The sequence below is a fragment of the Squalius cephalus genome, assembly GCF_949319135.1.
Source record: "Squalius cephalus genome assembly, chromosome: 25".
NCBI classification, from domain to species: Eukaryota; Metazoa; Chordata; class Actinopteri; order Cypriniformes; family Leuciscidae; genus Squalius; species Squalius cephalus.
The window spans coordinates 14,324,920-14,341,786 of NC_137146.1; the positions used below are offsets into that span (position 1 = coordinate 14,324,920).

A 16,867-nucleotide genomic window follows, 5' to 3' on the forward strand; every position below is an offset into this window, starting at 1 on the left:
CGTCAGGGCCGTAAAAGACAGAGAAGTGACATTGTATGGGGAGGGGAGGAACCCACCCAAATTAGCTTCGGTTAAACAGGCGTATAATAATTTTGGTAAATGTGTAAGCTACATTTATGCCTATTTTTTCACATCTTCATGGACACCACAATGATTTCCCTCATGTGGAATATTTTTCCTTGTAATTATGTATGGTTTGCAAAAATGGCAACTGCTGCGTCTGTGTGTAGATGAGAGAAGCAAAGTGTATGTGCGTTGTGCACACGCTACATTATGGCCAAGCATGCGCCCTTAAAATAGCATCTGGATGCGCCACTGAAAACGCGCCACTGACTTTACACTAGGTTCTTCCTGGTCTGTGGCGGAATTGTTTTCTGGAACTGCAAAATAGCACCAGGGAACGTTTGCGCTGGAACACGCCTTATCTTTGCACTGAACCAAACCCGGGAGCGCAAGTTCATTTCCTAATTTACGACGTGCGTCTGTGGAGGGAAAAGTCCGCTGTGCGCGGGTGCAAAATAGGAATGATGCATGCGTCGGTGTACAAAGTCAATTGCGCTGGGTGCAAGATAGGGCCCAATGACTGTCATTAACAAAATCACACAGAGGTAGTGGATGTCACGTTGAGTCCAAAGATGATGAAGAAGATTAAAATTGAAGTGTCTTTATTAACACAAAGTAAACTCAGGTAATCCACAATGATGCGAGACAGCATGCAAGCACAAACACACAAACAGTACCGGAAGAAGAACTGAATGCAGGGAGGAAGTTAAATACACAGAGAGAATGAACTGAATACAGACGGGTGAGCTTGTTAAATGAATGTCCATGACAACCGATTAGTGGCGAGAAACTAGAACAAATTAAACAGGTAACAGAAGAGAAACAACTAAGGGGCTATTCATTTACACGACAACAGCGTTTTGGGTGCCTGAAAATGCAAACTTTTGAAAACGGGTTTCAATGTGTCTCCATGTAAACAACAAAAACGTGAATCTCTGAAAACAATGACGTCATGCACATGCGTGTTACGCGTTGAATCTATAGTGTTTCATCGTCATCTAATGGCCTGACAGCAGAATACAGCGTTTTTAGTCTTTTTTGCGGATATGTGTGAATGGGGATAATTTTGACAGTGGTGTCGTCTCTACGCGGATAACTCAAAGGAAAAACTTCTCAGTTTTAAGCATATCATTGTCGTGTATACGTTGTGTAAAATTCTGCCATCATTTGCGCCAATAATAGACTATTAACTAAAACCCTCCCTTTTTATTATACAAATGTGTCATTAAAAATGTCTACAAATTTATAAAACTTTTAAAAAACCATAAAGACACTGGTTAATGGGTTCAGAGATTATCGCCCCCTAGCAGAGACCCATTGAGATTTCAAAACTTTTCGAAACAGTTATGACATAACAAAGCCTGCTGAAATTACGTGACTTTGCCAGTTTGATACACGCTCCAGTAACTGGTCTGAAACAAATTAATTGCAAGGGGTTTGAAGCTTCATAAAGCCTGTTTCAAAAGCGATTATCACTAATATAATCTACTGAATGTTATCTTGCTTATTGTGCCCAAGAGCATGATCAATTCAACATTAACAAGAAATATGCTTCTAACCCCAGCTGGACAACAGTGGAACTATGGTTTCGGGAAATTCCAAATCGTTGAACTATGTTGGTAACGACAGAACATGCAACCTTAGCTGGCTAACAATGCTTTTGGGAAACATTCCCCTGAGCATCTAGACCTCATCCAGTTCACTTAGAATAAAATACTTCAGTTATTTAATGACACAGTGTTAAACTTATCCATATGTATCAGTAATAAAGACGGCAATTTCTCTGTTGCATATTAACAACTGATTTCAATTTACTCTCGCAATTCACCTGAATAAAGGCGTACTGGGGAAACAGACTCTGGTGTTCATTTGTCAAGCTTGAAATACAATGAAGTGACTACAATGCATTTATTCAGGAAATTAATCAGTGGCCCTAGGAGTGCTGCTACTATACAATATGCAAAATGCTCAAGGGAGAGCCGACTTGACAGAGGAAAATCGGCTGAGCAAGGTGGACTCTGAGTAGACTGAGACCATAAGGAGCGAACAATAGATCTGCTCTTCTTCTAGCACCTCTGCCGTTTGACAAATGAGAGAGCAGCTGTATTGTTCAGTCCATCTGGGTTTCAGAACCCTATTGACTCCATATAAGAATCTACATTTCCAAGAGCCCAGTGTTTATGTTTCCTTGCCATTGAAGATCATTACAACTAATATAATGTTTTACATTAACACTGTTTCAGGGGTCAGTATTTCTATGAATACAAAAATAAATAAGCAATGTGCATTTAAGGAAATATTCTTTGAACATTTTCAGCCATAATACAAAGTGAGTGTCTCTCTAAGGCTCCCCAAATAAGCAAGACAGTCATAAGCTACAGTCACCTTTTTAGTGAAAAAATAAAAAAAGGGTAACACTTTACTATAAGGTTTCATTTCTTAATATTAGTTAATGTATTAACTAACATGAACTAACCATAACCATTTGTTACAGTATTTTTTTTTTTAACACTTTAGTTTAGAGTCCAATTTTCACAACTAGTTGCTTATTAGCATGCATTTTACTAGGATATCAGCTGTTTTTAATTTATAAAGCACATATTAATGCCTTATTCTGCATGACCGTATTCTGCATCCCTTAATCCTACCCAATACATAAACTTAACAACTACCTTACAAAATATTTATAAGCAGTAATTTTAAAATGTATTGAGTCAAAAGTCTTTGTTAGTAGTTAGTTTATAGTGAGAATTGGACCCTAATCTAAAGTGTGACCATATACATATACATATATATATATATTAGTCCATCTGAAGTTTGTCTATCAACAAGCAGGTTTACATTGTGAAATCACATCTGACAACCTGGTTTCCTCATCTCTCTTGTGGACAACAGCCTGACAGAACAAAAATAATACACAGAATACAAGCATTAGGGGACATCATCTGGACCTGTCAGCATCAGACCTGCAACTCAGTATCTCAACATATGAGCATGTACCTTTGCATGGACAGTTTCCACCACTCTTTATTTCACTATGCCTATCACTTTTTATTTTTTGTATTATGAAGATTTCTAATAAATTTAAACTCATCTGAGACATTCACTTCTCATTAAAGTATATCTGACCTCCCCCACCTTCCAAAGAGGTCTCTTTCAAACTCTGATCTGCTTTTCATTATTGCAAGGGGACCTGCAGGAAACTGAAGTCATGGTAAATTATGATGCCAAACTTCATTTTGAATTGTTAGTCGGTAACCTTCATACCTACAAAACAGTTCAATCTACAGTCACCCATACATAGAACAGCTCCATCTGTTATCACTGCATAAAAACAGCACATGCACTGTGTATAATTTTAATATATGTTGGGATATAATGTATATGTGGCAAGCAGGGAGGGTATCGAGAGCAATGGGAAGGGAGCGAGGCCAGAGGGGCGAGTGTGAATGAGCGTCACCTGCGCGTCACACCGGTCTCGAGTCCCATGGAGGAGCTCTGGAAGGATACACGGAGGAGTGACGACAGTGGAAGACGAGAGAGGACCAGGCTAGGCCTATATGTTGTTGTTTGTTTTCGTCTGTGAGGGGATGTCGCTTTACTTTTGTTTTGTTGTTTATGTTTATTACATTATTAAAGTGCCGTTCATTGTTTGCCGTTCCTGCCTCCTCTTTCCCTGAGCCTTTAAATTTGTTACAGTATAATATTATGTTAGACAGACAGACAGACAGATAGACAGATAGATAGATAGATAGATAGATAGATAGATAGATAGATAGATAGATAGATAGATAGATAGATAGATAGAATTACAGATAGATAGAATTACAGACAGATAAATAGATAGAATGACAGGATGGATGGATAGACAGACAGACAGACAGACATATGGATGGATGGATGGATGGATGGATGGATAGATAGATAGATAGATAGATAGATAGATAGATAGATAGATAGATAGATAGATAGATAGATAGATAGATAGATAGATAGATAGAATTACAGACAGATAAATAGATAGAATGACAGGATGGATGGATAGAATGACAGAAAGAGAGACAGACATATAGATAGATAGATAGATAGATAGATAGATAGATAGATAGATAGATAGATAGATAGATAGTACTATGTATGATACATAAAATAATTTTGAAGTCTTTGCATATGCAGGAGGGCCACAAATGACACCCATTTTGTACAATGGCCCATGAAATAAAATGTGCCCTGCCCATGTACATATAATGATTATATACTTTCACGATATACATCTACTACAGCGCTGCCCCATTTATCCGGCCATTAAAAGGCTTTTAATGCTTCACAGACCTGTGCTCTTAAACACTAGCAGAGGTGTTGCAGACACATGATGGGTCACTCAGCGGGTTTATTTTTCCTATTGCTGATGCATCATTGATACTGAAAGCTTTATTCTGTGAGATCAATGAAGGATAAAAGCAGTACTTTCTAGGTCATTTCCTTCTCAGGTCTCAGGACTTCTCACTCATTGCACCATATTGCCGGCATCATTCATATTATCCCATCGCCTGTGATATCACCAGTTTTCCTTGAAAGTTGTTGCACAATATAAGGGGAAAATAAATATGACAGGTTCTAAATAAACCATATTCAACCAAAACCTCACAAAAGTCATGAATGCCTCACATAAAAGTCATGAATGCTTTAAAAACACAAACAACCTACAAGTACAAGCTTACTGCAATGGAATTGGTCTTTGGGTCAAGCTAAATTGGGCTTTGGGTCAAGCTAAATTGGGAACCTCTCATCAAAACATCACATCAGAGCATTTCTCTTTTCAGAGAAACCTTCAGCAAAGGCAGCTGAAGCAGTGACAAAGGGCATTAAAAGACCAAAAAGAAAAAGTACACACAAGACTCCATGCTGTGAGGCAAGTGAAGGAATTCTATTAAGGAGAAAAGGATTGGCTGGAGAGGAATGGCAGAGCTCATCTTTGTGATGCTGGTTCCCTGTGAGCAGGTCAGAACAAAAGGCATCTCAGAAGTTAAGTCTGGTCTGTTTGCTCTTTTCCCCAGGAGGTTAGCCTTTTTGACGAGCCCCCATGATGTTTAAGTTGTTAAACAGCCAGTGTTTGGCTATTTCGGAGGCCTCAAAAGAGTCCACTTCTTCACACTGGGAAAGGCTTTAAATAAATTTACAAACACGTCAGTGTTTGGATGGCTATTTACAGGGTAAGATGTTCAATACAATAGGAGAGAGAGTAACTTGCCTTTTGCTGCAGCTATCACAGGACAGCGGTTACTCTTGGGTAATTATGTTTGAAATTTTGGTAGGGGAATAAGTTCTAATTTGGGAGATATGCAGGACTTCTTTCAGGTCCAACTGGAGAGCCCAGAGTCTGAAGATGAGCAGCGTTTCCAAGTGACAAGTGACAAAGTGATTCATTTTCATAATCCTTTCTAAACATTTTTAAGGTAAAAAGTTTTTTTTAAAGAAATATCATGTTTTTATTCTTAAGTGTCTTGTCATAAAAAGATCTAACTTGTCTGCTTTTGTTCTCTGGGTTACGGGGATGCTAGTAATAGGATCTAATATATAAAATATGTTATAAAAATTATAAAAAATATTAGAATATTCTAACATTTCTTGTTCTGTTCTTCCCCTTACAGTATATTGGTTGCACCACATGACTTTGATTTATTGGACAAATATATTATCATAAATAAATAAACATGATAATCTGACAAAACTGCTTCATTGCTTTTTTAAAGGCACACTATGTAAGATTTTTGGATCAAAATATCCAAAAACCACTAGATCAGTGTTATATATTTTGTTGATTTGTGTTATCCAAAATGTTTCTAAGAATATTTAAATCCAGAGAAATAAGCAGTTTTAACCAGGACACGGACCATGTCTGAAAGTCTCCTATCAATGACATCATACCCGCGTTACCCTCGATTTCCGGCTTTATTTTGTAGAAACCATGGAAACACCAAAGATGCTTTAATATATGATATGTTTTAATAGACAGGTGAGCAACTGTTTGGATACATTCATCAACAGAAAACTAATCATTGTTATACAGCTCAACTCAATAAGTCTTATTGTTTAAATCTCGTTTTCTTGATTTACCGCGAGTACCATATTTACCATGCCTAATATCGATACAGCTCACTGCAGTGTGCAACAAGTGTCTCATATAGTAGCCGCCGAGTGAACGCACAGAGTAGCATTATAACAACTTTCAACACACTCAGATGTATCTAATATGATAAAACAGCACTGCGTTATCCCTCATACCGGAAGAAGCGGAAGCAACGTCTACGGCATAATAAAATCTCCACTGCTCTCGAGCTGTGTGTCGTGCTTGTCTCTCATTAGCAATCGCTCCAGCAGTCTTTCGTAACGTTAATACATCTATAAAACATTACCATTCATCCATGAATATGATTTCTCCCCGAGTCTCGTCGTATTCTCCACCGGCTGTAGAGATGAAGACAACAACTCCCATGATTCCTCGAAATCAAGGCTACGCCTTTGTTTTGAATAAACGACCTCTAGTGGCAAAAAATCCCATAGTGTGCCTTTAAAGAAATAATAAGTGCCTTTTTCTATCTGAGAGAGAGATCCGCCACCTCGTAAAGCACGGAGATGCAACAACGTCCAGCAATTGATCGCAGTCAGTGTGAACATCCCTTAAGACTCCCTAATCCTAATCAGCCTCATCATATTTATCAATGAACATCATTATCAATGCAATACAATGCTAGTATCAGAGACTCTAAGAACATGATTGTGTGCCTGCATTACATTTTTTTTTTTAATTTAGCACAAACCAACATATGGTCATCCAAATAAGAGCTGTTATTAGGTTTCAAACAACACAAATGCAAAATGGAGCCCAGGGCAAGTTTACATATGGTTTTAACAGACAGCGCTAGCCCACAGGGTACAAACACCAGTCACGTTTGCATTGTGCCGAACTGAGAACTTTTAAATTGGCAAAGTATTTCTCTCTGAGCTTATGAAGCCACTGTAATTGGCATGTAGCCAGCAGCCATTTCACAGAGTAGCCCAAGACTGGTTGCTCACTGAAGCTAAGCAGAGCTGAGCCTGGGTCGTACCTGGATGGGAGACCTCCTGGGAAAACTAGGTTGCTGCTGGAAGAGGCGCTAGTGTGGCCAGCAGGGGCCGCTCACCCTGTGGTCTGTGTGGGTCCTAATGCTCCAGTATAGTGATAGGGACACTATGCTGTCAAAGAGCACCGTCCTTCGGATGAGACGTTAAACCGAGGTCCTGACTCTCTGTGGTCATTAAAAATCCCATGGCACTTCTCGTAAAGAGTAGGGGTGTAACTCCGGTGTCCTGGCCAAATTCCCTCCATTGGCCCTTGCCAATCATGGCCTCCTAATTATCCCCTTACATTGAATTGGCTCTATCACTCTCTCCTCTCCACCTATAGCCTACACTGTAAAAAAATTCTAACCCTCCCAAATCAAAAATTTCAAGTGACCGATAACATCTAAATTTTTCAATTGACCCAAGTGAAATTCTGTACATTTCAATTGGCCCAAGTGAAAATCTGTAAATTTAATTTTATAATTTACAGAATTTCACTTGGGCCAATTGAAAAATTTAGATGTTATCGGTCACTTGAAATTTTTGATTTGGGAGGGTAAGAAATTTTTTACAGTGTATAGGTGTGTGGTGAGCACACTGGTGGTGGCTGAGGAGAGACCCTGACATGGTTGTAAAGTGCTTTGGGTGTACAGTAGTACATATGCAAGCGCTATATAAAATGCCTCATTCATTCATTCATGTACACATGGCGGCAGCAACACCTGTTAGTCTCATCCTGGGTGTTTGAGCTGTCTGAGCAATTCCGGAAAAGGACAGAAAAGACACATACATACACTTTTTCACCCACCTGAATCAATGAAAGATCCTCTAAATGCAGCCTGAAGAGATGATTTCTGAAAGAAAAGACAAAAAAAGTTTTAATTTCCTCTCAAATCAGAACACAAGTTGTTTCAGAAGGTGGGAGGGCATTGCGGTTATAAATAGAGATTTTTATGGGTTGCAAAATTTAGAGTGAATCCTTGTGTAATAGCAATTGGCCAATGTTGTGAGAGGAATGATTCAAGCTTTTTCAGAGATAAACAAGTCTATAAATAAAACAGAGGATTCAGAACTAAATTGCCAAATTAATTGCTGAATAAATCACATTAATATGCTCCATATACACATCCACTTTCAAATGAACTTGGCGTAACAGTTCAAGTTTGATTTTTCATATGATCCGCATTCCTGGCTGAAGGCTAACCTTGTGTTAGAATCAAAAACCTCTTATGCGAAATGTGCAGCCTACTGTCACTTTAATGAGCCGATGCTGGACCTTCCCTAAGGGTAAGATGCTTGTTTGGAGAAGCAGACGATTGTAAATGCTGCCTGCATTTTAATTCTGGGCAGCAAAAAAACAACACAATTTGTTCCTCCAAACATCTTGGATTGAGTATACAATCTAGTGTAGCAATCTAGTGTTCTGCCAACTCTAATCTAAATTGTAATATTATACTGTATGTGGAACTACAAATCCGTCCAACATGATTTTGCATTCATCTGTGAACGACGGAAGCACAAACACATTTGCTCAAACAATATGGTACATAACCTGAAAGCGGAGCCTGTCTTATTGTATAAGAGAGTACATGGTAAATCAGGTTGCTGTGATTAAGGTCCATTTACTGAATCGACATGTCTATTGATCGTGTTTCACTGCATTACCGTTAAAGCCTTTTTGAGTTTCTAACTATCAATGGCTCCTTTTCACAGACCAGTTGCTATTTTTTTCTGTAATGAACATGCAACTACACTATCAATATAGAGGTATTCTGATCATACTGTGCTCATTGTACATTATTAATTACTATTTCTTTTTGTTGTTGAATTTGAATGCCGTTCTATTGGGCATCAGGCACAATGTGATCTAGCCAAGTAGGTCAACATCCTTTGAATCGTTATTCTTTGTTGGTCCTAGAACAATATCCCTCTTCAAAAATTATGTATCCATAACCATAAGATACCCCTATTATGAGGGAAATGCCCCTAACTTTAACCTTATCTCTACAATCTGTTTGGTTAATAGAAATTTTGGTTTGAAAATTTTGAGGCATGACTCAATATTCCACATTCTAAGTGTCTGTGCTTTGACAGGTCTGCTCAGTCTGGTGTTGGTAATTGGCAGAAATGTTCCTTGAACTGCTGAGTATCTTCACGAGAACCCTGTTGCTCAGTGACCTTGATGAAGCAGCAGCTCAGCAGGAGAACCTTCACACACTCCATTAGGCCAGACTGCGTGTGCGTTTCTGAGGCCTTGAGCACTGAAAACCCATCTGCTCCAGGGACAACCAGTCGAGCCGAAAACATCATGGAGTTCAACCAAGACAAGACTTTCGTTTTCCTCTTCACATCTCAATTTGAACAATATTGATCCACAGTGCCTGACTCATCCTATCCATAGTGAAGGACATTAACCGCAGAAAGATGGGCGATATGCATAAACAGTGTTGTTTACTGTGATTGTCACCTCCACAAATTGCTAGAAATAATTGTCATACAGTTCTCAGTAGGGATGCACTGATCTTATAACCATACTTCTAATGTATTTTTTAAGGGTGATAACCGATGTATTTAGTTTTCTCTGTTACCGTTTTGCCTGTGTTCCTGATAATCCAGTCTGTTCATTGTTCCGTGTCGTCTTTGTATTATGTGGCTGTTGTTTTTTTATTCCTTTATCCGAAGTGTCTTCTGAGTTTCCTCAGAGGAGGCAGTGAACATCTGTCTAACATCTCCTCAAAAAATTGGATGTGAATATAATCCATAGAACAAAAATAAAACAATGCTTCCATTGCACTATGATTGAATATGGTTGGGTATGATTAGTTCATGTGATAAATCCCGCCTCTTGTTTCACGCGTCTTCCGCATCGCAAATCTGAATGAATAAATGACGCTATTGGGAAGATTAATTAAAAATGACATATCGCCACTTTGACACGTCAAAATTAAACTTGAAATGGCCAGAAAACATGAGGACTATGAGTTTTTTTTAGTGAGTTATCACAACCAGCTAGGTGAAATAAAAGGTACATCTCAGTGTCTGTGACAGCGTTTACCGTGCCTGATGATTGATGATCTAAAGATAAGTTGACTTTTAAAAAGAACAGCTGAACATCAGTTCACATATTGTTTAAATTGTAACTGCCTTGAGTTATTATTTTGGAATAAACGTAAAAATGCTTAAAAACACGAACTTGATGAGATTTAAACTTCAAGATAACTTCAAAATTATTTTTTGATAGTGTACAGTAAGTAACTGGGTCATGAATTTGTTTACCAGATGAGAAATAATGCATCCCATGGTAATTTGTCTATAATTTCTTGTCTTGAATATACTTGTCTCTTTTACTTATTAATAATATTAAAAAGTAACATCTATCGGCTGACATTGATATGACTGCAGATTTATTGTGCATCTCTAGGTACCAACCTGAACCTAAAGAGCACTTAAAGAGTACTGGATTCATTCAGCTCCAGTTGTTAGAATCCTTCTTGTTTGAGGGGCTTTGCTGTCTCTAAACCCCAACCAAAATAAAAGACATCTACTGTACAACAGGTCAAAAGATTTTTTTTTCAGTTGAGCCATTAGCACTGATCTGTACTTCTTTGTAACACCAGCAAGGCATTTTGATGTTTAGAGAGAAACAAAAATCCCAAACGCGTTACTTCCAACTCTAGCTGAGTCAGACTTGATAATGATGTGTTGCACTTATGAGCAGGTTCTGAGAGCTAACTAACACTTTCCATCTCGTTACTTTCAAGAAAAAAAACCCCAATCTGTTCAAGATACAATGAATCACTAGTGAAGTGACCGGTAATCCTTGCTTCTCAGAGAAAATGTAATTATTCCACCGCTCTCGGCCCTGTGGGTGAATGAACTGTTACAGTGCCTCATATCAAACCGTTTCTGCGGTTGTCACAAAATAATTGCTTGGAGACCATCCAGGCTGCTGACAGATCGGGAATATGAGATTAATTTGGCTGAAGATGTATGGCAGGACAGTGTGAAAGTCTATGTGGAAATCATCACACTCATTAATTAGAGCTGGACATAGGAAATCCTATCCTATTCTCACATTCATGGTGCAATTTTTATGAAAGTATCTGTCAGCGAGGAGGGTCTATGCTGTTCTTTGTCTGCCACAAAAGTCTTGCAGTTTCATTGTGTGGCTTTGTGAAGACTCATATTATTTGTCAGTATTGGGCTAATCATGGGAAACCTGGCAATCGTGACATTTTCGCAGTAGGTGTCAATTTAGTGTTGCTGAAAATAAAGTAAAATATGAATGTATGGCTTTGCAGACACATTGTCAGAACCTCTGTCATAGAAAAACACACTCATTCGTATACTGAGACACATGGACTGAGTCCTAATTAAATTTCATAACGGTGATGGAAGAAGGTGCCATTACCTTGCGCCCACGATTAGTTCGTTCTGGCCTGGGTCAAAAGTCAGCTGTGAATAATCGACGGTGCCCTCAGATCTGAACCGATGGATCCAAGGCTCGATTTCTGCAGAACAAGAGAGGACACGTGTTAGCGCACATCACGAACAGACACACACAGATACCGTTGAATATTACTTCCCATTCAGTTCGTGGACACGAGAGTGCATTCATGTTTGTTTGTGTGCGGGTGTATGGTGTGCATAGCAAATGCTTCTGCTGTGGCGCCGTTCATATTAACCTCTGGCCCCAGCATGAAAGCCTCAATCTTGGCCTGTCTAACATCTTTTTTGCCTACCTACCTCTGTGTAATGGGATAGCTGCTGGGTTAGCTGTTCCAGTAATGCTATAATTTGTTAAGTTGTGCTACTGGTCATTGCCTTTTTTCCCAGCTCTGAGGTGTAGTTTCACATTAAAGTGCCGCTATTATTTTCAAATATTACCTTTCATGCAGTGTGTCTGCAAAAGGTCTGCAAAGTTTTAAAGATCAAAGTGCATGACAGATAAAGTTACATTATATAATCTCTTCTGAAACATTCTGCCAAAACGAATCGTCAGCAATTCCTCACTTCCTGTTACACATTACAATGTAATACATTTGCATAATGCCAGTCTATGGTCTTCATTGGCTGCCTACACACAAAGTCTACTTTAACCAGCCTGTTTCTAGAGCAGCAAATCAGCATATTATAATGATTACTGAAGGATCATGTGACACTGAAGACAGGAGTAATGATGCTGAAAATTTAGCTTTGCCATCATTTGAATAAATTACATTTAGAAATAAATTCAAACAGAAAACAGTTATTTAAAATTGTAATAATATTTCAGTATTACTATTTATTCTGTATTTTTGATCAAACAAAATGCAGCCTTGTTGAGCATAAGAGCCTTCCTTCAAAAAAATAAAAAGATATTATAGAAAGACAGTATTAATTTCATTAACTTTATTATTCTTTGTGCTTTGCAAACCATACTGAATAATTTAAAAGTCTAGTAAATGAATTAAAAGAATCTATTTCAATTATCAGTTAGCTAAACAGCTTTACTGAAGAACAAAGCTTCTTCTAACTCTTATGGGGTTGTTTTTCTTTTGAAGAAGAGTGTCTCAAGCTTACAAAAGGAAGGCAGAATTCCCCAAAGATCCACAGCATCAGTTACCACGATGTTCCTCCATAAATCTTGCATGTCTCCATGGGATAGCCCTAACTCCAGCAAGAGTGGAACTCATAAGTGAATGTGGAGACGCTCAATGTGGTTCTCCAGTGTTTCTGAGAAGCAGTTTCATATGTTGAGAATGTAAATTAATTCTTTTAAGGCTCCTGGGTAATTTAAAAGCTTAAAACCTAGGTGTAGTCCACTCATGTCGGCTAATGGTGGACGTTCATGTTCGTTTTATCTTTGTGTCCTTCAGCATATACAGTATACTGAATACTTGGTTATACACTCACCTAAAGGATTATTAGGAACACCATACTAATACTGTGTTTGACCCCCTTTCGCCTTCAGAACTGCCTTAATTCTACGTGGCATTGATTCAACAAGGTGCTGAAAGCATTCTTTAGAATTGTTGGCCCATATTGATAGGATAGCATCTTGCAGTTGATGGAGATTTGTGGGATGCACATCCAGGGGACGAAGCTCCCGTTCCACCACATCCCAAAGATGCTCTATTGGGTTGAGATCTGGTGACTGTGGGGGCCATTTTAGTACAGTGAACTCATTGTCATGTTCAAGAAACCAATTTGAAATGATTCGAGCTTTGTGACATGGTGCATTATCCTGCTGGAAGTAGCCATCAGAGGATGGGTACATGGTGGTCATAAAGGGATGGACATGGTCAGAAACAATGCTCAGGTAGGCCGTGGCATTTAAACGATGCCCAATTGGCACTAAGGGGCCTAAAGTGTGCCAAGAAAACATCCCCCACACCATTACACCACCACCACCAGCCTGCACAGTGGTAACAAGGCATGATGGATCCATGTTCTCATTCTGTTTTCTGACAAAATCTGACTCTACCATCTGAATGTCTCAACAGAAATCGAGACTCATCAGACCAGGCAACATTTTTCCAGTCTTCAACTGTCCAATTTTGGTGAGCTTGTGCAAATTGTAGCCTCTTTTTCCTATTTGTAGTGGAGATGAGTGGTACCCGGTGGGGTCTTCTGCTGTTGTAGCCCATCCACCTCAAGGTTGTGCATGTTGTGGCTTCACAAATGCTTTGCTGCATACCTCGGTTGTAACGAGTGGTTATTTCAGTCAAAGTTGCTCTTCTATCAGCTTGAATCAGTCGGCCCATTCTCCTCTGACCTCTAGCATCAACAAGGCATTTTCGCCCACAGGACTGCCGCATACTGGATGTTTTTCCCTTTTCACACCATTCTTTGTAAACCCTAGAAATGGTTGTGCGTGAAAATCCCAGTAACTGAGCAGATTGTGAAATACTCAGACCGGCCCGTCTGGCACCAACAACCATGCCACGCTCAAAATTGCTTAAATCACCTTTCTTTCCCATTTTGACATTCAGTTTGGAGTTCAGGAGATTGTCTTGACCAGGACCACACCCCTAAATGCATTGAAGCAACTGCCATGTGATTGGTTGATTAGATAATTGCATTAATGAGAAATTGAACAGGCGTTCCTAATAATCCTTTAGGTAAGTGTATGTTAAAGGCGTCAATTCATGACAAATTCATTAAAATAACAGATTACTACGTACTATCGAAATGTGTAAAACTCAAATCGTCTTGCAAAAACCTTTAACTCAAGAGTCAGAGCCACTTTAGCAATGAATGTCAAATAAAAATAGCATGAAGATGTAAAACTATATGTAGGCAGTTTCCAAAAATCATCCTCAGCATGGAAGCAATTTAAAGCCTTCAAGACCCCGGCTGTCAAAACTTTTCTCTTAAACTTCTGTTTTCTTGAACTGTCAAGGACTGTTTCTTTTAATAGACATTAATATGTTTGCTCATTTCAAAGATACTTTAAGTACAGGAAGGAACATCTGACAAGCCGCAGCTGTGTAAATGTTGGGGTCTTCTGGCACAAAGTGGCTCTTAAACAAGTTATCTAACCAAAATTACACAGGGAGGGTTTCAAGACAAACTTGTAACTACAATGAGACTAAACCACTTTACAAAGAGTGTGTATTGTTACTAAATGTTGACACTTAATGAGCTAAAAAAAAATGACTTAATTAACATTTATTCATTTAGCAGATGCTTTTGTTAAAACTGACTTACAAATGAGAAAATGTTACTGCTCAAAAACATTTCTTTTTTTTTGGTTTGTTAAATTACAAAAACTGGAAATACTTTACAATAAGCTTGAATTTGTCAACATTAGTTTATGATTTAGGTATCAAACTTACAAACTACAGCATTCTGTAAAGCATTTGTTAATCTAGGTTAATTTATAAATATTCTTTTGTTCATTGTTAATTCATATACCTTCGCATTAACCAAAGCTAAAGCTTATACAACTTAAAATGTTGAAAATATATTATGCATAGAATAACATGAAACGAGATTTATAAATGCTGTAAAAATATTGTTCATTATGATTTCATGTTCATTCTTTAATTTAATGTGTTACTTTCCTTCTCTATGTAATTGAAATTTACTGGTAATTTCTGAGTAAAAACTGTTTCGACACCAATTTGTTTTTCAGACGTCAGCATGGTAGATATGAATGTAAAATAGCCAACAATACATTGTATGGGTCAAAATTATCGATTTTTCTTTTATGCCAAAAATCATATTAAGTAAAGATCATGTTCAGTGAAGATATTTTGTAAATTTCCTACCGTAAATATATAAAACATTTATTTTTGTGAGTGAATGCAGCACAATCGTGAACATAAATGACAACTTTAAAGGTGATTTTCTCAATGTTTCGATTTTTTTGCACCCTCAGATTTTCAAATAGTTGTATCTCGGCCAAATATTGTCCTATCCTAAACCATACATGAATGGAAAGCTTATTTATTCAGCTTTCAGATGATGTATAAATCTTAATTTAAAAAAGAAATTATCCATGTGACTGGTTTTGTGGTCCAAGTTCACATATATAAATCAATAGCATAATTAATCTTAACTGAAAAAAACTGTTCACTTAAGAAACTTACAAAAATAAGATAAATTCGAACATAAAAGTGTTTGTTTCTGCACCAAGTCATGCAGCAAAAGCTCCGGCAAGCCTGTGCAGACAAAACTCCTACTGATCATAAGATATGTACTGTACCTGTGGGGAACCATCTGCTTCTTAAACCTGTCATTGTATTCCCAGAAAGAAAAAGAAAACACTCTCTGAAGTCTAAACAAAATGCAAACCTGACTCACTATGAATATGCAACATCTGTCCAGAACATTATTGTACAAACCGGCACTCATGAGCAGAGCACTACGCCTTCATGGCGCAGATATGAACATTTTGTTTTAGTCAACCAGTGTGCCTTTATCTAACATTGGAGCTCTGCTGGAGTTCAGGCATAGCTGAGAGGACGTATATTTATACTCTTTATAGTCTGCAGGGCGGAAAGCCGACTGTCCGTGGTGTCCTTCCCACTTTTTGATCCTAAACGGACAAGGATTATGCAGTCCACGGAGAAACGTGTCACCGCACCACTCTGCAGAAGAGAACAGAGGTGTTCCATTTAGGAAAACACAGACTCATGCTCCCAGTGTCTCTCTTCTGGTCTGGGTCGACACACACATCTCTGTGACTCAACCCTTTTTATTGATTTTTTTTTTCCCAAATAGGCTGCTCTCCTCTATAAATGCAGACTGCAGGCTTGATTCAAAAAGGCAAATTAAAGGAGAGAGCAAAATGTCTCTCTCAGTGTTCAATTCACTCTACTGGGTGGCCTGACAAAGTCTGAAAGGTTCTGATAAAAAAAAAAAAAAAAAAAAAAAAAAACCGGTCCATCAATCACTCTTCTCTATAAAGCCTTTGTCAAGATAAGCACAGAACCACCTGTGTGTTCGACTATAATTACAGGGGAAACTATTTCACAAAGCACACAGTTTTAAAGAAACAGAAGGTATTTATTAAGGCAAGTATCAATTTTAGGTGTGAAAAACTTCAGTAATCAATGCCCTTTTTATCTATGTTGAATTCTAGTTTGTCAAGGCAATATTGAGATAACATTTGATAATTGGGCATTTATCTAACTCAAATTTACAGTCAAGTAGCAGACACTGTTATCCTAAGCGAAACACAAATGAAGATCATAAAAGCCAACAGAATTTG

The 16,867-nt window shown here is 38.1% G+C and overlaps 1 protein-coding gene across 2 annotated transcripts in view; it reads right to left on the reverse strand.

Annotated features, from left to right (window-relative positions):
* The window catches only part of sema5a (sema domain, seven thrombospondin repeats (type 1 and type 1-like), transmembrane domain (TM) and short cytoplasmic domain, (semaphorin) 5A), a 129,710-nt gene that overhangs the window by 74,941 nt on the left and 37,902 nt on the right, over positions 1–16,867 (reverse strand). For both annotated transcript variants that reach the window (XM_079862596.1, XM_079862597.1), the window contains exons 3-4: positions 11,579–11,678; positions 7,976–8,021 (exon numbers count right to left, since the gene is read on the reverse strand). In XM_079862596.1, the coding sequence (XP_079718722.1) occupies positions 7,976–8,021; positions 11,579–11,678 (146 nt within the window). The remainder of the gene's footprint in view (positions 1–7,975; positions 8,022–11,578; positions 11,679–16,867) is intronic.